The 24,255-nt window shown below is 43.8% G+C and overlaps 1 protein-coding gene across 1 annotated transcript; it reads right to left on the bottom strand.

Annotated features, from left to right (window-relative positions):
• Positions 1-759: 759 nt before the first annotated feature.
• Positions 760-24,055, bottom strand: kif18a (kinesin family member 18A). Its single transcript, XM_035520973.1, has 18 exons — positions 23,979-24,055; positions 22,810-23,185; positions 19,978-20,135; positions 19,562-19,666; positions 18,278-18,388; positions 17,748-17,945; positions 12,692-12,868; positions 12,373-12,447; positions 12,053-12,141; positions 10,434-10,596; positions 9,943-10,107; positions 8,156-8,277; positions 7,656-7,909; positions 7,253-7,312; positions 2,637-3,024; positions 2,139-2,231; positions 1,908-2,017; positions 760-1,414 (listed from the first exon to the last, which is right to left on the bottom strand). The coding sequence occupies exons 2-18, from the start codon at positions 23,126-23,128 to the stop codon at positions 1,281-1,283; spliced, it is 2,721 nt and encodes a 906-aa protein (XP_035376866.1). The 5' UTR covers positions 23,129-23,185; positions 23,979-24,055; the 3' UTR covers positions 760-1,280.
• Positions 24,056-24,255: the final 200 nt, after the last annotated feature.

Below are 24,255 nucleotides of genomic sequence, written 5' to 3'. Positions count from 1 at the left end.
TGAGTTCAATATGAGCAACTGTGCTTGAGAGATATATATATATATATAAAAAAAGTTATGTATAGTGATACAGGGGAACTTGTCGCAAGAATTACATCCCACAAAGTTACTGAATGTAGTTATGTAACATGTTCCATCACCTTTCACAGGGAAAAAAAATTCAAACAAACCAAAAATCCAAACCGAAACAAAACAAACGAAAAAAGCATCCCTCCTAAGGCAAACTACTTTGCTCTTGTGCTAGTAGCATGATGAAACCATAGAAACCCTGAAGTCAAAGCAGACAAGAACTGCAGCAACAAACTATACAATTTTTATTTTCGTTTCTAATGAGCGAATGAACCCAGAGCCATTTCCCCGCTTTTAGCCACAGCCGATAGGAAGCTGTTGTAAACGGTGTTAAGGACTTCCACTGGACTTTGGCTCATACTTATAACATCAACCACCACAAGAGTCAACAGTTCTCTGCCATTTCAAATTACTCTAAATAAGAGTTGATTATATGAGCTATTTTTTATGGCTATACTGAGAATTAATATTGAATTAAACCACATGTAGTCTTTACAAAATGAACATGCATGGACAGTTTAGCCTCCCGACACCCAACAAACTCAGTAATCCCAATCTGAACACTTATAGATTATTTTTACCAAGGGAAATGATGCAAATCTGTCAGCCACCTATATATTTTTCTTTACTGACTCCATTACACATTCACTATCTGAACTTCAAAGAAAACATGTCTGATGAAATCTGTAGAACTTTTTTTATTCAAAAGCAAGCAACTGTAGATAAAGAGTGCGGAGCTCTTTATTGAACTGTACTGCAGCACAGAAAGGAAGTACATCGAACTCCCTGCTACAGAAGAGATATATGGGAAGAAAAGCATGACACTGATAAAAAGACAACACAAACACTGAAAGGTTCTTGCCAAGTGGGGGGAAAAAAAAAGACAAAAAACCCCCCAACTAAACAAACAAAAACAAACAAACAAAAAAAACCAACAGCATTTTAGTAAACACAAAATCTGTACATCTTTAATCCCCACTTGGCATTAGACAAACATTCTTTGTACAAAGTTATTTTAATGAAATAAGAAACAGGCTTTACATATTTAAAATCATTCACTACTAAAAGTCTAAAAAAAGTCTGCCATTTACACATTTCACTTCTGTTCTCCTTACAAATCCTGATGGAAGTGGATATGTGTCTCTCTGTGTGTGTTTGTGTGTGAGAAGGCAGTGCACAAGACATTTCAGGGGATGTTTAATGGAGAATGTTCACTTCCTCTTGCTCTTGAAAAAGGTGGCAGGCCCGAGAAAGGGGACTCTGGGCTTGCGCCGGCCCAGCTGGTCTAGGTTGCCCTCGGACACGCTGCGCACCACTCCCCTGCTGGGCTCGTTCTCCGACGAGACTGGTCACGGTTGGAAGGAGGAAAGAAAAACGGGTTGGAAAAAACGAGGAGACAACCAGAGCAAGACTCCGTTTAAGACTGCACTACACAAATGAGGACGGAGGAGAACGCTGGTGAAATGGAGAGGGAGAGTGGAGGAGTTGGTGGGAACTGCAGGCCACTGGGGCTTTTTTTGGCCAAGTGTTACGCTCGGTTTAACAGCTGTCAGGTGGCCTAGTCCGAACACTTCATTTGCACTTTGACAAATGTAATAGATTATATGTAAAAGCTTAATCAGAAATGCCACAGGGGAGGACCATGCGTCATGTCTGAAATACGGACAGAGCGTAAAGGGCCAGTTTACCGAGCAGCTGAGTCCTGGTCGTGGACTGCATGAAAACACCAGTAATAATCTGCTGAAAACCCTTATTAGTGTAGGACCAGCCAAAAGAGCAGAACAGTCCGGCTGCAGGGAGAGCACAGGTTGCCAGAAGGAATGAAGGCCACCACTCACCTCCGAAACGTCGGACGCGGAGTGGTTTTGAGGTGTCGGAGGGGTCACGCTTTATGCGCTTGGGTGCTGCCACACCCTGAGAAATGTCTGGTCCAGTCTCCTTTCCAGTGCTAGGAAAGAGACACACACACACACACACACACACACACACACACACACACACAGTAAACATGCTTTGCTCTTGAGTGAACGGACTCCTCCTCACACACCAGCCCATGTGTGAGCACTTACCAGTTGCGCTTGCGCTTGCCCTGTGCTGCGGACGTCATAGCCATGTAGGACGGCTTGGCTCGACGGAGGTCAAGAAGAGATGGAATGTCCAACCTACAAATCACACGAAACAGACATCCACCATCAAACACACCCAAGCAGGAGCACAGTGGGGCTTAATGAAGGAAACGCAAATATATGCAAGCTTGTTCCGTTTCAGAAACGGAGCAGTGCCAGTAGAGATCCCTGGTCTTCATTTGAGACAGAAACCCCTCAACCTTCAGCTTCATTGTCTATTTCCACACACAGGGGCAACCTACACAAGGGTCTATCATATAATGGACAGTAGTACATTAGCAGATTGAATTATGCGCTCAACAGAAACGGACACCTGCTTTAAGCACAAAATGCTTGATGCTCACACACTCAGAAACATCTGATAACTGTTTGCTTTGCAATACACACACACTTTTACCAAAATGTTTGTACAGAGTTATAGCATTTGCCGGTTTCTCGTACTTCTTGGGGGGTTCATTCCCGTTACTGGCGCGCAGTATGCGGAGCTGGCTCAGACCCGACACCGTGACAGGCTCTGGCGGTCCGGGGGACAAGACCACAGTGTCGTTGGCTGTGGTTGGCTCCTGCGCCTGCAGGTCCTGTCCCACCTCGAAGGTGCAGTTGGGGTCGATGGCGGTGGGAGCTTCAGAGGGGCATGCCTCGGGCGTGTACTGCAGGGGGAACATGCCCTCCTGGCGCAGCACCTCTTGCAGGGCGGGAGGGCAGTGGGGCAGCTCCAGACCCTGGCCATTGGAGCTGGGCTTTGGGGGCGAAACGGCGAGCTTCCTCCTGATTGGCTTTTTGGCTGGAGGCTCGGCCATAGTTGTGTTCTCCACCGCGGGCACAGGGACTGAAAGAAAACGATAAATAAACAACCGAATAAGGAAAATGAATGAGTCAGCATATATTGAATATTGAATACAAGATAATAGGTTTAAGTTTTTATATATATATATATATATATATGTATGTATGTATATGTATGTGTGTGTGTGTGTGTGTGTGTGTGTGTGTGTTAATGTGTTAATAATATCTTCAGATGCTTCAATGCTTAGGCCTAAATATCACAGTGGGTTGAAGAGAGAACTTTGTAGTCCCAAAGTTGGACATTTCAATAAAATGGCTTAATGGCCCTGGATTCCAGAAAGAAATGATCTGTGCAGAAATGATCTGTGCAGGCAGCTTTCAGATGCATCGTGCAATGCATTTTTAAATAAATAGGTTTCTGGGGTCTAGAGAAGAACGAAGTGTATTAATATTTGTTTAACCGAAGCCAGATGAGTGACCATGTTTCATGTTTTAATATATTACAGGTGTTTATTCTTTGTATAATGCCATCAAGCTCAGCTTCTTTAAGTCCTGCCACCCTAGAGACTACAGTCGCACTGAACGTATGAGCTAATGTACGAGCTAATGATGGCCTTTGTTTGCAGAACAACACTAATGGCAGTCATTTAAATGCAATTACATAAAAATCTAATCCCTTAGTTTTAAAATTAAAGTCCTGGAGCACAAGCACATACCTATCCGTGATGAATCACACATTTATTCCTTATAGCCCTTAGTCCCCCCCCGCCACAACACACACACACAATCATTTCATATTCTGTACATTCCGGTTCATTCACAGAGGCCATGCCCCCATCCGGTGTACGCTCAATAATTCCATACACATCCATTTCTGAATAATTTAGCTCTGTTCATCACCTGGTCAGACAAGGCAGCATGTAGCAGTAGCAGCACACGTGACTGGAGAGGGGGAGCCAAGGGTGGGGCTAGGGGTAAAAAGAAGCAGGGAGAGAGAACGAGAGCGAGCGCGAGAGAGAACGAGACAAGTGCAAATGCTGAAGGAGAGAAAGTGTGTGTATGTGTACGTGTGCATACGCACGGGCACGCTGGCCAAAAAAAAAAAAAAACCTCATATTGGGGGACTTATTTCCCAGAGCTATGTTGTTGAAGGCCAGGTGTTTAACGAGCACCCGCTGACGTGGGTAAAGGCTTTCACACAGTGTGTGTGCGCGTGCGTGTGCGCATGCACGGGTGGCTCCAGGAAGCCAGGCGCTGTTGGAGGGGTTTGACGTTAGATATTGAGTGGTGAAGTATGCTTGGGCACGTTGCATCCTAGCCACACACTGACTCACAGACAGTCAGGAGGGAGGGAGAGAGCGAGAGAGAGACAGACAGAGAGAGGGGAGGGAGGGAGGGAGAGAGAGGGAGACAGAGACAGACAGAGAGAGAGAGAGGAGAGGGGAAGGGAGGGAGAACAAGAGAAGATGTAAAAAGAGGAAGTGTGATTGATAAAGAACCCTTTAAGAGCTGCTGACCAATAGCGACTCTCCAGAAGTCAGAGCGATAGTGCGTAGCTGTCTCGGGGGACTGCAAGTGCTTTTCACAGACAGAGACTTCGTAACCTCGACGCATCTGCCCACTGGCAAATTGCTCCATGAATGCTCTCTTATTTGTGTTTGAACACGAACTACTCACACAAGGTGGGAAATTTTTTTAAAAAAGTTTTAAGAAAGGCAGAGCTAAGAGGAGCGCTTCTGAAGTTGAGCCGGAGCACTCTCTGTTTAACGCTTTTTGGCAGAGAATAGAGCTCATCTACGTCACTACTGAGGCTGACTGACAATGACACGCACTGCCCTGATAGAATGATGTGCGCGCATGCACTCACTCACTTACACACACACACACACGGTGTTATGTGAGTGTGCGTGTGCGTGAGGAACACAGTGTAATAACAGACAGGGTTGAGGGTGTGCGTGTGCCTGTTTGGTGGCGGAGAGGCATGTGCAGTAATTGGTGGCAGAGTTCACTGGATGGCACATTTCTGGCTGACGGGATTAATGCATGCATGAGGTGCTATTTCTGGAGGAGAGCGCCTGGGATTAGGGTCGGCTGGCTGCAGACCCCCTCGCCCCTTTCTCCTTCCCTTTTCACTGTGCCTCAGTCAGCGCAGACGATCTGGGAGAGTTTCACACCGTACATGACTACGCCCGCCCCTCCCCCCTCCCCCCTCCCGCTGACCAGCAATTTTATGAATGAGTCTGGGAGAGAGGCAGGGGAGTGGGGTGGGGCTGCAGAGAGGGAGAGAGGATGGACAATAAAGGCTGTGCAAAGAAGAGAAAACGTGGGACAAAACCGAGCAACATGCGACCAGATGAAATGAGAAAAATCCATGAAAAACCTAATGCAACAAAGGAAAATGCCTAGAACGCATGTGTATTTGAGTGTGTGGGGGAGGGAGAGAGAGAGAGAGAGAGAGAGAGATAGCTGAAGTGCAAGTGCAGGGACAGCATTGTTGTAAAGCGGAGGGGCTGGTTCATTCATAACCCACGGCTCCTATTCTTCTCAGAAGAACAACAATAATGATAAAACCCCCCTTATTTCTGTCCTTCATTTTGTTCTCTTCCACTCACCAACAAACTTTTTTTTTCCAAATTTTTTAATCATTTATTATATAAATAATCAAGCACAAAAGAATGTCTGTTTTTTGTCTTCCTCCAGTTCAAATCTATCCAATATTACCTTTCCCTCAGTTCAATTCATTTCGCATGAGCAAAAGTGCTCCTCTGGTCAGGTCTCCAGTTCCTTGAATATATCCCTCTGTGAGATATTGGCAGCTTCTTTGGACAAGCAGTATTTGGCTGACGCATTTTTAAAGACATCTCAAGCATGCGGGACAGCTCTGAGCAGTACTCTGGAGCCCTGACTGAAGCTCGATAAACCCGTTGGCCAAGACTTGATGTGATTTAGATTTGATGTGTCAGCCATGTTACATTAGTTTCACAGACCTTGATGCTGAAGGAGATCATTTCTTTTGACCATAATTTCCTAGCGTGCTTCACTGCGTGCTGTTTGTGTCACCCAATGTCTCCAACTGGGACCCCCCCCTCTTTTTCAGGGTCTCCCACAATGTGTCTCAATCAAATGAGGAACACCTGTTCTGCAGCAAATATCATTACGGCCCATTTACTGCGCCATAACTCACTCCTCCTTCCACGCCTCAAAGCCCCCCCACTCACCCTTTCCTATGGAGTGAAATCTCCCAGTGTCAATTAGTCGCCCTGGGTACAGGGCGTCAACTGCACAATAGACCCTTCATAATTTGGCTTCTTTTCTGTGAAGCATTATTAAAACTATTTCCTTTTTTGAGGTGCTGACCTCACTTTATGTGAAAGTTTTATTTCATGTGGTAATAAATGAATGAATGAATGAATGAATGAATGAATGAATGAACTGTATACCAATTCCAATCCACCTTTATTACAGACCCTATGCAGCTTGTGGATGTCTTGAAACACGACTATGTTGTCAGTTCTCGGACTGACCTGTGAAGTACAAATCAACAACAAAAGTGCTGGCCACCTTTGATGGATCTTTTTCACCATGCTTCTCATACAGATGTGTACAAGTGTGCGTGCATGCGTGTGCGCACACACTCACAGCATGAGTGATGTTTGAGGTCGTGGCAGCTGAATTGATGAGAGAAGAGTATGTTGGAACAAACCATGGGGAACGAAAGAGACAGAGACAAAGTAACAGAACAGAAAGGACCTAGGAGGGGGGCCGGGTAATGAGACATAGACAGAAAAGCCTTTAAATTATGTGACGCTACTTGCAAACAATAACCTCAAGTAAACAAAGAAACAAAAAAACCCTGAACATGAGAAACATCGCATTCAATCACAATTACATGAGACTGGATATAAAATAACAACGCTGCTTACAGTTTGCCTGATGCCAATTGGTGGGTTTTGAAATGTATGCTTTGTCTGATGCTAATAGGTGGGTTTGAACTTCTCATGCTTTTGTGAAAAACGAAAGAAGCAAAATTTTGCCAAAAAACATATCTTGGATGAGTCACTACTTCTGCGCCATGGAGAAAATTGTGCATGTTTCATTTTCCTCCTGAATAGTGCTTTAATGCAGTGCTTTATATTAAAGACTACACACCCTGAACTGCTTAGACAGCCATTGTACCGTAGAGCTGCAGAACTGAGCCGAGCGAGCGGGAAATAAACAGTGCGCAAGAGTGAGGCAGCAAGAACAAGAGACACCGGCGAACACACGTTTACCTTTAGGTGAGTGAGAGGGTTTGAGCCGCTGGGAGATTCTGTGCGCATGTTTCTCTACACCTGAGTGAAGGAAGCAGGGCATTATTCAGCCATACTGTCAGTCAGAAAGCACGTTCGACAGACAGACACACGCGCATCGACACACATACACGCGCGCACAAACAAGACACACGACACTGACACAAACTACTGCATTCAGCTGCTTTTACTGTGAGAACTTTCAAAAAAAATGTCTTTAAAAGCTGAGAGCTGTGTCCTGCACATCCTACCGTCAAGAAAAACAAATAAAAAACTGTTAAATCAGTTACGATGTGTTACTACTATTTGGCCTACAAATGTGCGCAAAACGATCAAGAACGACAAATCTCCGGACTGCCCGAAGAGAGATGACTGGGTCGCTCACTGCATGGCGTGTTCTTGTGAGGGGCGAGGCGAGAGAAGGACAGCAGGATGGGCTGAAGGCGGATGTCCTCGCCGGCCGCACCCGCCTCCTCCGTCACCCCTGCGGCCTCTTGGTCAGCCCAAGCCACGCCCCGCTCCCGCTGCACCAGGTGCTCGAGCTCCTCCAGCTCCACCTCGTCCGTTGCCGTGGTGACACCCGCAGCCTTCAGTGCCAGGTGCTGCCGGCGGCAGGCAGGGAGCAGAGCATGGACCAGTCTAAGAGAGAAAAAATGCGTGCGTGTGAATTTAGAATAAACTGTTCAAGAATAAAGTGTTTAGCAAAATTCTTTTTTTGTGCTCATATGTAGAAGTCTTGAACACATTACAGCAGAGGTTTTCTCAACAGCTGCCATATCACTTGACATTTTCTGTTTTTCACCACTTATATCTATACCACTAATTGCTCAAAGGACAAAAACTCCACTTTACACTGCTCAGCAGCGAGTGTGTGTTTGCACGCACCTGCGTATGTGTTTGTTCTCCTGGTCCTGCAGGGTGATGAGGCAGCTCATGTGCTCGATGTGCTGCTGGAGGTCATCAACCTGCAGCTGCAGCCGGTGACACTGGAGCTCCTTCTTAAGCTCCTGCTGGCCCACACACACATACACACGCACGCACACATTTAGTTTGCCATTTTTAAAGTGGTAGTATTGTATCTATAAATACATTTGAAGCAAATTACTTGGCATGCATCTAATGATGATATAATAAAAATTTAACAGTGAGATCATTAGTGCTGAGAGCCAAGTAGCGTAGTATAGACACATGTCAACAACATGGATTATTCTTTCCATTAGACTAAACGGCAAACTGCTGGAAGCCCAGCATAAAGCTTTTAACCTAACAGCCTTCAGAAATCATCATCTTCTTATTACACCAGTTTCCCAATGAGGAAAATGAAAACAACATGGCCAAAAACGTGTCATGGTCGTGACAAAGATTTTGTCTGAACTAGGCTTCACACAACGCAGTCTGTCCAACCGGTCAATGAAAGGAAGGTAAAACATTGCGGGATAAAACTACCAAAAACAAACAAACAAAAAGACAACAACAAAAACCAGCAGTACAAGCTGGGAGGGGGAACTTGATGGACACAGCTGTGTGTCTGAGCTGAATGTTAGCAGGCTGCAGAGCAGTGGGTGGTGGTTCAGGGTACGGGGGAGATCAGACTGTACCGAGAAACTGGGGGAGATCAGACTGTACCGAGCTCCGCTCTGAGCTGACAAACTGGGGAAGATCAGACTGAACCGCTCTCCTCTGTACTGACAAACTGGGGGAGATCTGACTGTACTGAGCTCTGCTCTGTGCTGAGAAACTGGGAGAGATCAGACTGTACCGAGAAATTGGGGGAGATCAGACTGAACCAAGCTCTGCTCTGTGCTGAGAAACTGGGGGAGATCAGACTGTACTGAGAAACTGGAGATCAGACTAAACCGCTCTCCTCTGTACTGACAAACCGGGGGAGATCAGACTGAACCGAGCCCTCCTGTCTACTGAGAAACTGGGGGAGATCAGACTGTACTGAGCTGTCCTCTGTACTGAGAAACCAGAGGAGTCACCAAAACAGGCAGAAGGCGCGGGTCGACAGGGGATCTGTTTTGGAGTGGCCTTTGTTTTTCGTCTCCTTCTCTGAGAATACACTTTCTGAGGAGTCTGCTAGCACCAGGCCCTCTGACGCAGGGAGAGGTGAACGCAAGCGGATCATGGAACATTTGATGGGCGGGTGCATCACTAGACCGCTCTACTTCCAGGAAAGGGGGGGAGGGGGCGGGGGTTGCCGAGTGGCAGGCTATGGTGTATGGATCCAGGACCCAGCTGTGCGCACTGATCTCCGCTCTTCAGCTCTGACCGAATCGTCTCATGGTGGAAGAGTGCAGGTAATGAGAGAATGAAAACGAGATAAAGGGGTATATGAGAAAGGACTAGCCTTGTAGTTTACAGAGTGACAAAAGAGGGAGAAAACCAAGATCAACTGGTTTCTAATAAACTTTAAAGGCTTAACATCGTGGTACTGTGCTATAACCAGAGACAGCTTTTATTTTATCTGTGTCTGATGAGACGGATTATAAGCCCTCCCTTCCTCTAGTATTCATGTGGTGTTTTAGATGCAGGGGAAACCGTAACTCAAATGCTGCAGTGACTTTAAAAGTGTAATCCTGTTTTGAGTCTCAAAACACAAAGTCTGCCTTGTTTAAATGCTTAACCCTATGCCACTGGTGCTGCCCTTGACCTTTGACCTCTGAGCTGACCTCTGGGGTGTGCCCATCATGGCCAAGCAGCTTCATCTCGTTTTCGAGGCGGTGCAGCCAGCCCTCGTTGTCCTGGAAGCGCCGCTCGCTCTCTGCCAAACGCCTCTGGAGATGTTGCTGATGAGCGTGCAGGGATGCCATCTTACGCTCGTACTTACAGGTGGCCTGCACACGCGCACGCACGCACGCACACACACACACACACACACACACACACAGCCTGTAACATGTAAAGTGACCTGACTGCCTGCAAAAGTTTGGCAACAGCTGTGTTGGGGTCAGAGAATCGACACATATACACACACACACAAAGAAAAATCGACAGGTAGTGAGACCGTGACCGCAAAAACCCAAAACAGCCAGTGGCCCGAGCAACATGATTGATCTTCTGAAACCCAATGACATAATGTAACCCCACTCCGCGTGGTAAACGGAGCCTGGGCATTGTGTGTGCGGCAGGAGGGAGGGGGAGGGGAGGGCGGTGCTCACACCTTCTCGGCCTTGCCCTCGGGGAAGAAGAGCAGGCCCTGCTGGTGCCACTCCGCCCGGTGGCTCAGCCTCAGCTGGTTCTCCTTCAACTGCCTCTCCACCTCCAGCTGCTCCTTCCGCACCTGCAGCCGCACCGCAAACGCGCTCCGCAGCGACTCTGACATTCTGTGCACACACACAGAAATATTTTACAAAGTGAGTATCTTGCACCATTTGTTAAGGTGCATACTGAGCAGTCTGCAAAGTTTGTTATAATGTATTTAAAAAAAAAACAACAACAAAAACAACGGCAACATTCCAAATAACATCGCTATTGTCTAAGGCTTTAACAACAGACAGTCGCAAATATTAGATTTATGTATAAATCTAAAACCACTGTCCTTGAAAACAACAGGTGTAGTTGCAGTTTGAAGTTTACTATGTTTAGTGCATCTGCTCAGCGCTTCTGGCAATGAAGCACTTCATCGAAGAGCCCTGACCTGAGGCTACTGTATGGGTCACAACCCAGTCCAATTTCCTAACCGTGACTTTCAATTCACTGACATTCACTCACTCACTCACTCGCTCATTCGTTCGTTCACTCAGACGTTCGCTCGCTCGCACTCAGTCGCTCGCCACCCTGTCTCATGTACATACAGGTGATACAGGTGCATGACCTGTGCGGTCACTGCAGGTAGGGACTTGAACGTAGGTGTTTGTTAAGCAGGTGGAAAATGAAAAAAAAGAAGAAGCAATGAATAAATGCAATGAATAGAGATACGGAGAGGGAGAGAATGAAAGAGTGTGAGAAAATGTGCGCGTGTGTGAGCTATAGAGAGCGAGAGACCGACAGAGACAAATACGTAGATAGATAGATAGAGAGAGAGAGAGAGAGAGAGAGAGAGAGAGAGAGAGGGAGAGGTAGCAGGGTGATGTGGCTGCAGTGCTCTTGCTGCTATCCTCCTGCATTTGCCGTGCGGTTCATGCAGGCAGGAGCACATGTTGCCCTCCCTCCCCCCTCCCTCCCTGCCTCCTCCTAGCTGTGAATTCTGATGCCGGTGAATGAAAATGCGTAGGAGTAAGACTCATTCATCCCTCCCTCGCCTCCTACTGCCCCCCCCCTCTCTCCCTCTCGCTCCCTTTCCCTCTCCTGCCTCCTGCCGCAGCTCAGGCGGGTAGGGAGATGGCGTCGGGGCGGGATGAGCAGGGCACACGCCCACATTAGGATACACTTCCATCTGCAAGCAGGCGGACGAGCGGGGAATAAAACAGTGGCAGGGAAACGATTAAGGAGGCATGGAGGAAGAGCCGGAGTGCCCAGGCTCAGCCGCACGGATTAAAAATGCAGAGGAACGGAGGAACCGAGGCCTCTGTCTGCAACAGGGCCAGCCTTTGTCCTGCGTACTATTGCTTATCAATTATTGATGCGTATTAAAAGTTTTAAAGGACAGAGTTAAAGAGCAGTTACACATTACACATGGCATGAAATAAACAACGGCTGGACAAACAAAAACACTGGTCTTGAGCCACATGCTGCTGCTCGCAAATAGCGCTTGCTTTTTCTGCGTCGCTGCACAGACAGATGGGAGACGCGAGTGTGCGTGCGCGCGCTCGCGCACATACACACACACACACAGCTTACTTCTCAAATTCGTCTCTCTTCTGTCTGGAGATTGGAGCCTCCACCTTCCGGTCCTCGTACTCTTTCAGTTTCTGTTTCAGTAGCATAATCTGCGCGCGCGCACACACACACACACACACACACACACACACACACACACACACACACACACACAGAGAGCCTGGTCTCAACTAACATGCACCTGTCTCATTCTAATTAAATCCATCTCCCCTGTCAAGAGAAAGGGAGCAGATTTACACAAGTACACAGCAAAGGTAATGAGAGTATGTGTATATGAGACACGCAGGAGTGATGGACAAACACAGATCATAAGTCCTTACCTCGGCCTTCTGTTTCTCACATATGACAGCATACTGGCCAATATGACTGTCAAGGCTGACCACGTTACTCTTCAACTGAGGTAGAGGAAAGTTAATTTATATATTATACTGTGACAAAGTGTTGAGATTTTACATAATGTTCATAGTGAATATTCTAATAATCATGGCTGCTTTGTGCTTCTGGTAATCTTTAAAATACGCATTATGCGTTACTTTCCATGTGAAATAAAGCCCTTTAATCGCATGTTAACTGGAACAGCATTGGGGTCTTGTTATGTGATGCAGCATGTATGTGCATGCATGTGTGAGACGGCCTTACTGTAGATTTTATCTCCTTGGCCCGGTTGGCATACTTGAGTGTATTGTGTGTATCCTCGTAAGAGTAGGAGGATGGGCTAACATTAGCGATCATCACCGTCCTGCAGTTCCCACCCAGAGAGTCTTTCAAAAGCCTGGTCAGCTTGCTGTCTCTGTAAGGGATGTGTGTCTTCTTACTCTGAACCAGAAGGAAACAACACATGTTCAGTCAGGAAGTCAGTTGGGAGTCATATTCACCTATTGCTCTTTCCACATCTTCATTAATGAAACTAACAGGGCAAAGAATATTTGAAATTTGAAACCGTTGTTGCAAAAACCAAAGCCCTTGAGATTGACATTAAAAGGTGCCATAGCAATGTTAATGTCCAATTTCTAGGTGATACTGTATCATATGCTTGCAACTCCTGAACACATTTTTGAAGTGGTATGGGACATGGATCTCAGTGATGTGTGGAGGTTTGTCAGGCTAGTTCGGATGGCGTGAGCATGTAAGCAATGTCATTCACTGTGCAAGCCAGCCAGCTGCTGAGACTTCACATCGCATGGCACTGTGGTTAGATGCCACTGTGCAGGCCAAATTACAAAGCTGTGACAAAATTAAGATCGGTTTTAAGGAGATCTCAGAAGTGAATGTCCAAGCTCGGTTTCAGTGCCAAAAGAAAACATTTAAAAGAAGCACGCAAATCTGCCAAGGATGCTTACAACAAAAGACACAATGACGACCTCTTCCTCTTTTTACAAGGAAATGGACCAAGGAACAAGGAAGTGTGTTTAGTGGAAAAATGAGAAGCAAAGAGCTCTTCTTGCTTCCCTTGGTCATTTTTCTTAATTACAACGAGACGCGGGAAAAATAAATCCGATCTCTTGTCTGACCACAGAGTTCACATAAAAGTGTCATGTGTGGACACATCGACGTGACCGGAGACGAGATGCGATCTGGCAGTTCCGATTACTGAAGCCACACTGAAAAGACGGGCGTTACCCTGGCCACAAAAACTGGGCTATAGAATCAAGCCTTCTTGCTGAGAGAAGTTTGTCATTCCTCCTCCCCATTTTTCATCATTTTTGAGTGATGCAAAACACAAGGTGGAGAATATAAAACCCAAACTTGAGTGCATAAATCTGAACTAGGGCTTTATGGTTCCCCAAATGGAGAACAATTGGTTCCAACAATGGACCTACCCTGATACATAAACTTTTTTTTCAATAACCATTTGAAACCATTATGCCATTTGAAAATAACCTCCAGGAAAGGTGCCCTTTTTGAGTGCAAAACTACCCATCAATATGAAATTTCTGAGAACAAATGTCTTCTCTTTGACATCTATGCTTCAAGAGTTCATTTGATTGAAAGACTACGCCCTTGACCCCCCCCCCCCCCCGTCCTGTCAAAAAAATCCAATCACGTTGGTAGTACGATCCAAAAGACAAGATTTTGATGGTTCAGACTCAATCATTAGAAATGCACTGCTGAACATAGCTTGGGTGCCAGCCTATTGATCTGAAGTAGCTCATGGTTGTAATTCATGCTTAGGAAGCAATGTCTCTCTCTCTCTCTCTCGCCTATGGAATCATCAGCCTGCCCCAGCTAACCTAGGGATGTAAAATGCCAAGTAAAATTCCACAGCACAGTCAAAGACTCAACAGCCATGAAGCTTCATGACCAAATTATTGTTCAGCTGGGTGTGTTGCCAACAAAGCTGTAGAGCCTGCTTACATATGGCAGCAGTTGGGGTGCAAAGAATAGGCAGGTCCAGTTCAAAAGAAACATGCAGTCCGATTTTGTGGAGGTGCGGTCTTGGAACTAAACACTATATCTGGAATGTCTGTAATATATATATATATATATGTGTGTGTGTGCGTGTGTGTGTGACAGAGTGAGAGAGCGTGCCTTGGTTTGTATGTTTATGATATTGTGGAGAGTGTGGAGAGAAGGGAGTGATAGGGTGAGTAATCGAGAGTGAATAAGTGTGTGTGGTCTGTGGTAAGGAGATAGAGCGCACACATGTTTTTATAGTTAGCAAAGCAATGGGAGGCCAGCGGGACTTCCATGTAGCAAAGGGGTGAAAGACTGACCTTGTCCTACTTTACAGTTGATTTTGTTTTCTTTAGGAAAGATTACTACAGTAATACCAAGCAGCAAATAAAGGAAGCAGACCAAGATAGGTAGTGTAAATTAAACCATACCACAAACCTCAAATGAACCACAATCATGCCAAGATCAAGGAATATGCCCGGATAGCTTGGTATAGTGCCTTAACGGTAGCTTTACATTAATACAGGACTTCTAATGTGGTATGCATGTAGTATGCATAATTTTTAAAATGAATACATATTTAACAAAGCAGCCAACCCCAAAAAAAAACAAACAAACCCAAACGGATGAAAAAAGGTGAGGCAAACGCCACTGTTTGGATGAATGTCCAGTGAAGCAGGAACATTGCTCTTTACAGTGTGTGCTCCTGGTAGTCGGCACGAGTGGCCCGTATCAGGCGTGGGTAAGGCGAGACGTCTGTCACAGGTTAATGTATGCAGATGGGATGAAAACCATACCCACTGACCCACACTGCAGTGAGGCCCAGAGACAGGGATAAACCTGCTCACCTTACCCCCCCAAACAGATGCACAGACAGACACACACAGACTCAGATGAAACAGTTTTACATGCCACAGTAAATAGAAGTAGAATGCTGAAAAGACCAAGGATCCAAAGATAAAATCCCCATCGAACCTTAGAAAGATGCACTTGAGAAGTACCGACTGAAAGCCCTTCTTCAATGATGGATCATGCGAGACAGCAAAGGTAGACATAAAAAAACAGCTGCTCCAAGTATTTTATAAAAAAACTAAAGCTAAATTAAATATATAAAATGTATGAATTAATGAAGGAAAAACAACCCTAACAATCCTATAACTGAAAAGGCTGCTCTTGAAAGAGATTTAAGCTCTAGAACTATTGAAGCTTAAAAGAAGGTCTACAAACTTTAAAGTAACTGTCATTCAGACACATTATATTTATCAAACAGCCCAAGAAAAGAACCATCTTTAAAATGTAATGACTATACAAGGATATCAGCAATGTAACCATTAGTTTCATTAAGAGATTTTAGATGTGTTTCTAAAGGATAGTAAAGGGCAAAAACACATACATGCATGCTTTTGTTTAACAAACTAGAGTTGCTGAAATGTTTGGAGCTTGCTGACGTTTGTGTTTACTACAAAGGCTTCACTTTTCTTAACTTTCAGGACAAGCCCATTGGCAGCTTAAACAGGCTTGGGCTTTTCATAAAGCAACCGCGGCACTGGACAAACACAAACACACTGGATGGAGGGAAAAAAATATCAGATATAAGGCATCCATAAATGGCTCTCTGTGCTGCTCAAAAAAATAAACAAACAAACCCAATAAGAGAAAATGAGTTGGGCGTGTGCTACAGAAAGCAAACTATACAAAAAGCACATTTAGCACAAGGAAGACTTTTCTCAGACACAGTCACACGCCTCTAGATAAGCTGAGCCGCTGGTAAAACATTTAGCCTCCCCCCCTCCGAAATCCCCCAAACTGCTTAATGCCATAAATTAGAAGTGTCAGAGGCAGCTGAGGCTAAAGTGTGCTTCTGATTATCACTCTGTAATGGCCTGCTTCACCTGGGCCACCCCAGGCCACAGCTGTTAAGGAATGAGAGTGACAGAAGAGAAATAAAACGAATGGGGGAAGAAACCCACAACAGCGTTGTTCTAAATAACAGCTGACCCAGTAAAATGGCAAAGATTGTTATTCCTATCCTAAATAACACCAAAATAATTCAAGGTTTATAATAAATCCTTGACTAGGGTTTAAATCTGATTCTAGAATGTTTGTGCAACCTGATTAGATTTAATCTAAGTTTAGATTAAATCCAATCTTAAATTTAATTTGGTTTAAATTTAATCTTGATTTGATGTTTTGTGCATCAGGTTTAGTAGTTAAACCCTGACTTAAGACTTAATCCTTGTTGGTGCAAGCCACCCATAGAGCAGAGCTTTTTGAAAATGGTTAAACACTTAACATTTGCATTAATAAATGCAGATGTGTCTCAGATACAGATCTGTCCTTCCCGGTGCTCAGAAGGCTTCAGTAAAAAAAATAATTTAAAAAAAAATAAAATAAAATAAAAATAGAACAAGAGAACTGGTGTGCATAATAAAAGGAAATATCTACTTTTGCTCTTTTGGTCCTACTCTTAGTTAGCTTCACATGATAAACTCAGTCGTGATGTGGTGGCATCATTACAGTGATGTACCAATGGCACATTTGATGTGGATGTACAAATGGCCAAAATAATGTTCAGAGACATAACTGAAAATTTCCATATAATTCTTTTCAGATGAGGATAAAGGAAAAATAATCAGTTTGCATTAGCAGAGACATGATGCACAAAAGTCCTCCAAAATAAACACAAAGGCACTTCATCACAGTTCATGGTGCGAAACAAACAGTTAGAGGTGGGTTTAACATTTTTTGAGACTACAATCTGTAACAGTCACACACTAAAGGGATTGGGTATAAAATTATTCACCATCCCTCTTAAGACCTGGAAAATCTGGATATAATTCCACACAGCGCCTGCGGCAGCAAAGTGTACAGAAAGAGATCCCACACACCCACACCCACCCACACACCCACACACACACACACACACACAGGCCCCTGAGGAAAAGGATTAGTGTACACAACAGAGCCCAGGCTAAGAGAGGTTTAGCTCTCCTTGCATAGATAGCCGCAGTGCCTGTGCCGTGGAGAGCCAAAGGACCTGAGTTCAGCCCCACACAGATGTGCAGCTGAGGTGGCAGGGCTGGCGGATACCCTCAGAGGGGTGGGCAGTGGGAACACACCACACTAGGACACAAACCCAGCTGACCCTGCCTAGCTGTGGGCCAAGGGATAGTATATGACAAACAGGCACAGAAAAATGGAAACGCTAGGTTATTAGAAAAATATGTTCCATAACTTATTACTATTCATTTCATTTTTAGTTCTTGTTGTTTATCATTTGAGGTGCACATTTGAGATGTACCTTAGGGTCGGCCAGTGTGTTGATGACGTTGCCCAGGGCGAGGAGGGAGCGGTTGATGTTGGCCCCCTCTCGTAGGCGAGCACCCTTAGCATTGGTAGCGCTGGCCCGTTCGGAGCCCGCCAGGTCGATCAGACTCATCTTAGCCACACGCACGTTGGGGTTGAGGCTGGCCGTCTTATCCTGCTGCCTCAGGTAGATCTGCTCAGAGAGGGAAGATGAGGGGAGGGGAGACGCTAAGACTCGGATAAAGGGAAGTGAATGTGTATAGTGAATCAGAAAGGTTAAGGCCACTTTTACTGAGCACCACAATAAGGGTGACACAGACAAACACAACTTGGTGCCTTCTGAAAAAAAGGGGGTGGAAGAACGAAAGAGAAGAGGAGCAACGACGAACAAAAACCAGCCCAAAGTATCTCCAACCTGAAGCAGTAAACAGCACCTGGGTGCATCAAAACAATTACCAGAGAGCGGATTTAGAAAGTGTGTGTGAAGCAAGCAGAGACACTGCTCCTGGAGCTCTGGCCATTTACCTGGAATACGGCATGGGAGCGAGAGGACGAAGCGTTCACGTCAGTGGGGTGCTGCGTTCTATTTCTGTTGCCGTAATCCAGAGCTTCAAGGATGTGCTCCGCAGATTTGGGCTACAAAGCACAGAAACAGACCCCATAACACACACAAACATGCATGCATGCACGCACACAGGTAAACTCATCAGTGGTAGCTCTTACTGGAGAGTGGTTAAGTCAATCAGCATATGAAAACCAAGAGTGTATACACACACACACACACACACACACACACACACACACACACACACACACACACACACACACACAAGCAATCTAAACAGGACCAGGAAAGAACCCACACCTAAGTCATAAACAAGTGAAACGGGAACACACACTATATTACCACAGAGGGAGACTTTAAGGGAGTCATGTTTTCTACAGCTTCTACCATTTTTTCTTGTATTATCAAGGCAGCAAATCTTTTTTATATTTTAATAAAGAGAGCTCTGATTTTCAGCACTGGTTCAACAGTTAAGGTTCTGACTCGGGCACAGGGAGAATGAAGGATTAACGTAAAGGTTAGAAGTTGTATACTCCCTCATTTCAACTCAAGCATGTCTGTTGAGGTGACAGGGAAAAATGTTTCACAAAAAAGGCATACACGAAGGTGGGATAGTAGTAATGGCTGTGATGATTATGGTGGTGGTGATGATGATGATGATGATGAAGTTGGGAGTGGAGATGTCATGGGTTCTCAAATGCTTTCTGCCAGCTCTTCTCCTTCTATCGCCTTAAAACAGCCCAGAATCCACCAGCCATTTTTTTACAACTCATTTGTGACAAACCCAGCGATTACAATAGCTTAAGCCAACAATAGCTCTTCATTTCTCAAGTGTGACGTAAAAAATGAGCACTGCTGATTTCGACATGTGAACCAAATTGGACAAGGGATGTGCCATAGAACTGCACCTCAAATCCTGGCTGGCACATGTAGTTTTGAGTAAGGGTGATTTGATGCAAAGTGAAATACTACATATTTGACTACAAATATGAAATACTTCACATTTACACTCATATTTTCAAAAAGTGTTTTGATGGCATCTCATTACACAACGCAAAATTTTTAAATCACCATACAAAATCTAAATCGTTCACACTAACAAAAACCAGCAGCTGGCAGTGCAAACATGACTTTCCCAACCTCATAGTAGCATCTTTTTGTTTCATTAGCATTTCAAACAATTTCTTGCATATCTCTCTTTGCCTGTGGCTTTCAGTCTCACACACACACACACACACACACACCTGGTGAAGAGTAAGGCCCTGGACAACCACTCCTTTTGCACCATCTTCTCGTACTGCCAGTGGACCGGAGTTGGCCAAAAGGTCACGAATCTGCTCATTATAAACCTTTTCAGTAAAAACAAAACAAAACAAAACAAAAAATAAAAAAATGTAAAAAATAAATAAAGATGCCTTAGACAGTGCAGGATAAAGCTATAAGCATTCATTGTGAAATCTGCATTTTACCAGAAAACTACAAGGAAAATTCCAACCGAAATGTTGATAATTGATATTTCTATATTTGATGGCCTGAAATTGCTTTTTGACACACAAATATTGGCAAAAACTGAGAATGTCAATCACAGCATGTGATTGACAGCATAAATCTAACTGGCTACAGTATTTTGGTACACCACTAATACAACCTCCCTGCTTACCTCTAGGTAAGAGAAAGCCATGTCAAAGACTTTCTCCTCCTTAATAAGGTCCATACGGTTGTAGAGTTCCTTCATTGTGAGGTACATAACTCCTGGGTCATCACTGCTTCCTAGCATTGTGTGAGTCTTCCCTGCTCCTGTGGCTCCGTAGGCAAAAACTACACACACACACACACACACACACACACACACACACACACACGCACACGCACACACGCACACACACCACAGAAGTCACCAAGGTGTCCTTGTGATTATGGACAAATCGGGGGGGGGGGGGGGGGGGGGGGTTGAGCGGGGACGCCACCTCAGCAAAAGCCACTGCACATAAAGCTTCATCCTCAGCCATCTAGTCCTCATATGATTCTGCCCTTCCTACCTGTGTCCTTTCCTACTCATGCCTTTGGTACATTTCACACTGGTTATATAAGTACAGTTCCAAAGTCCACTAATGACTCATTTATTGAGCCAGATTTTCTCACCTTCTGATATGGGTGGTCCTAATGTTGAGTAAAGCTTATTCAATTATTACCCAACACAGACTAAACTGACATTAACTACCAGAAAACTCAGACAGTCAATGTTAGGGTAAGTAAGTGAAGTCTATATATATTCCATGGAGCCCACTGTTTTTGTCCAATCCTATAATTTATTTTTCATCCAGATAAAACCAAGAAGTACCATTGTTGGAAATTAATAAATTAATTTGCAAACTCATTGATTGTTTTGTAAATGTATGATTCAGATTCTGCATGTTTGAACATTCATTATGTTCAGCTCTGCTTGAGGAGAGTAGCAGGCTGCGAGTCTCTGACAGTAGGCTGTCAATCAAACATGTGCAATAGAATATTAGGACCATGCCCAGACCATTCTCAGGGAGGTCTGAGGTGCCAAGTTGGTTGTTGGTAACTTGTTCTCCTAGTTTAATATCATGTTTTAAACATTTTTATAACATTTATAATATCAAAACATTTTTTATATTCTCCAATACATTCTTTAGATGCGTGTGATAAGTTTGATATCGAGCTACACAGCAGCCTAGCTGCATTGTATATGGTTCTATTGTAAACTTGAACACAAACAGTTTCAGGCTATAGACTGCACTTAACAGTAAAAGTGAACAAAACTGTATCCACACAAAGCAAACCGGGTGCTATTTTTGTGCATATTCATTTGGTCAAGCCCTGCACTTTAGCATCTAAGTAGACATGAGACCACCATGGACCATACAAAAAAAACAAAAAAAAAACAAAAACATATTCAACGCACCATTTCCTCAGTAAATAAGAAACAACAGCACACACTCAGCAAGCAATCGTGAAAATGAACTGACTGCATACTAAGCAGATGTTTTTCTTCGTGCAGAAGTCTTATTCTACCTGTCTTCCAGTAAAGCAGATTGTTTTCCATTGTTCTCTCTTCTGCCTATAAGTATGTAATCCACACACATTCCCAAGACAAGATCACAAGACAAGCACTGTGAAAGAACTACACTTTTTTTTTTGTATTTTATGGTCCAGCTAATGAACCAAACTAAACTTAGTTTGGTCAAGCTGTGCTTAAAAGGTCAGAGCCCTGTTCCTGAACTCTTAAAGACAACTGGAACCCAAAATGGACCTTTTTTTTTAAAAAACCTAAAGTCCCTAGTCATAATGACCTGATTCATCATCAGTATTATTTCATAAAAAAAAAAAAAAAAAAAAAAAAAAAAGTGTTATGGTTGCCCCTAAAATTTCTTATTTTGGATTTGTCAATAAGGCCGAACAGGAGGAGATGGGGGGAGGAGGAGGAGGAGGTGGAGAAGAAGAAATATTCCAGCCACTTTTCACAATTAAATTAAATCTCAGTGGAATAAAATGCATGCATTATATACATCTCAATGCCCATGACATGATGTCATGGATAGAAAATGTTCTATGATTTGTTTCACATTGATTTGTGGATTACATGCACATGTAAGATTCAAACAGTAAGATCAAATGTACTTCACAGACTGACACGTAAGACTTGTGTATGCACATGTACCCACCAACCTATTACTCAAGATCCAGACAAGGCAATGTAAGAAAAAGTCTGCCAATTTTCACAAATGCTGTCATGGCCAATGCCAATATCCCTTGGGGATTATGGGAATTCCTGAAGCTGCTTGAACATCAGCATCACACTGAAATGACTTAAGAATCTGGAGTCATTAAAGAAGAGTACAACAATGACCGAGACCACAGTTTGCTGAATATTATTGCAAACACTCCAGGATGAGGACACCAACAACCCCAACAGCACACTAAGGCCACTCAACACTCAAGAACAGTCATTATGGCTCACACCAATTTTTAATGATGTCCCAGAATCTAAAGAAACACACATCATTAATATAAGTTAAAGAGAATCTCTCAGTGCACTTTTCCCTCAAACTAGAATAATTATGTAAAAAAAAAAAAAAAAAAAAAAAAAAAAAAAAAAAAAAACCTTTCACACTTTTTTGTTTGTCATTTTGTTTGAGTGGCACAAAACTGCAGTTGGGCAATTCACCATTAAATATAAAGGCTAGATCCAAAGTGGCTCTACAAATAAAGAACGCTACATCGAACCCTATAACCAACATTCATTATAATGAAGATTTTCACACCCAGTTGAGAGAAAGAATATATGTAAAAAGAGATTTATTTATAGAAAGGGGATTATTAATTAGTCTGTAGACATGGAAGATTTTGAGCAAATATTCATAATTTTGCTCTAGGGTGGTTCATGTGTGAAATTACAGCATCCACACAGTCCCTTATGCCAAACTATTGCCCAATATTTATTAAGACAAAGACAAAACATCCCCACCTGTGCAGTTGTAGCCATTTAGGACTCCATCAACCACTCCTTTAGTAGTGCTTTCAAACACGTCCACCTGAGATGAGTCCTCCCCAAACACATGGTCAAACACAAACTTGAGGTCCTTATTAGCTCGTTTTCTCACATCCCTGTTGCCGACTCTCTGGCCGCGGAAAAACGTCACTTCCTCCTCTTTTGGATCAAAGATGAGCATGTGGTTATCCACAACATGAACCACCTTCTTGAAGTTCCCATCAGTTTCTTTTGTGTTCAGTGGACGGACGCGGACCACCACTTTCACATGGCTACAAACCTCTTCTCCCGACATAATTTCTTCTTAAGACACTTGTGTATGCTCACTCCACCACCTTTGTATGTAACTTATCTGTAAAAAAATGAGACAAGGGTTAGTAAAGTACAGACTACTGAGAAATTTACTCCAGGCATCATGAAGCTGTTTAAGTTCTCAACAATTGGACATCAGCTGTGCAACATGGAAGACAGTCAGTCAGTCTTATTAAAACTGATTCATTAACTTTTTGAACATTATATGGTTTCAAATAATTTTTTCCATGACCAACCACAAAGACTTCACCTCTTCAATCCTCATCTCTTATAAAAAACATATCCATTTAGGTAGCTGATGATAACAAATAATTCTGACTATGTAGGTAGATTGGGGTATGCGTTTATTTAAAGACTGCTGGAATTATAACAGTAGGCAAGTAAGAGTTGGATGTGAGTTATTAAACCTTGGACAAATGCATATACAACACGCGTTTTCATGTCAAGGCAACTGTCTAATCATGAGCTAGCTAAGTAGCTAACATTAATTCAGGCCAGAGCTACTTCCGATTAAACAGCTAAATGTGAGCGAAACTGTACCCTAGCTATAAACAGCAGCTAGCCAGATAGGTGTGTGGTAGTCATTACTAGCTAGCTTGGCGTGTTGCTGTAGGATACTCGGCTAACCTGTATCTAAGGTTAGCTAGATAGCTAACGCTAGCCAGTGAATGGCAGTTAGCATTAACCGTCTACTGCAGTTAAGCCTCCACTTACTATAAAGCTAGCCAACTAAGCTAGCTACGTCGTAATTATATTTAGATTTGTATCAGATGAAACAGCACATACGCAATAAACGGCACAATTCGACATTTAATCCAAAACTCATCACTTACAGTACCATTTGTTCTTCGGTGCGAGTCTCTCTCAGCGCGGAGATTTTTCAAACACGAGCCACCAACGACGTCACGACTCACCATTGGACGAACGGACTCTGACGTTGCGTGACGTCAGAGCACACGGTTGCGTTTCAAAAATGTGACAACAAAATAGTTCATAACGGCAAAAAAAACAATAAACTAGTAATAATGTATTAATAATCTACTTAGCTTCTAAGTAAATATGAGGACGATTTCAAGTGGACACAGGAGTTTTATATAATTTTGGACCATA

The sequence above is a fragment of the Electrophorus electricus genome, chromosome 21, assembly GCF_013358815.1.
Source record: "Electrophorus electricus isolate fEleEle1 chromosome 21, fEleEle1.pri, whole genome shotgun sequence".
In the NCBI taxonomy this organism is placed as follows: Eukaryota; Metazoa; Chordata; class Actinopteri; order Gymnotiformes; family Gymnotidae; genus Electrophorus; species Electrophorus electricus.
Note: the sequence above shows the minus strand (reverse complement) of the source record. Positions and strands in the feature narration are given on the sequence as shown.

Coding starts and splice junctions, on each gene's coding strand:
- kif18a (XM_035520973.1), bottom strand. CDS start 23,128: ATGTCGGGAGAAGAGGTTTGTAGCCATGTGAAAGTGGTGGTCCGCGTC. Junction 12,448..12,691: donor CCAAGGAGATAAAATCTACA/GTAAGGCCGTCT, acceptor CCTCTACCTCAG/TTGAAGAGTAACGTGGTCAG. Junction 10,597..12,052: donor AAGAGAGACGAATTTGAGAA/GTAAGCTGTGTG, acceptor GTGTGTGCACAG/AATGTCAGAGTCGCTGCGGA.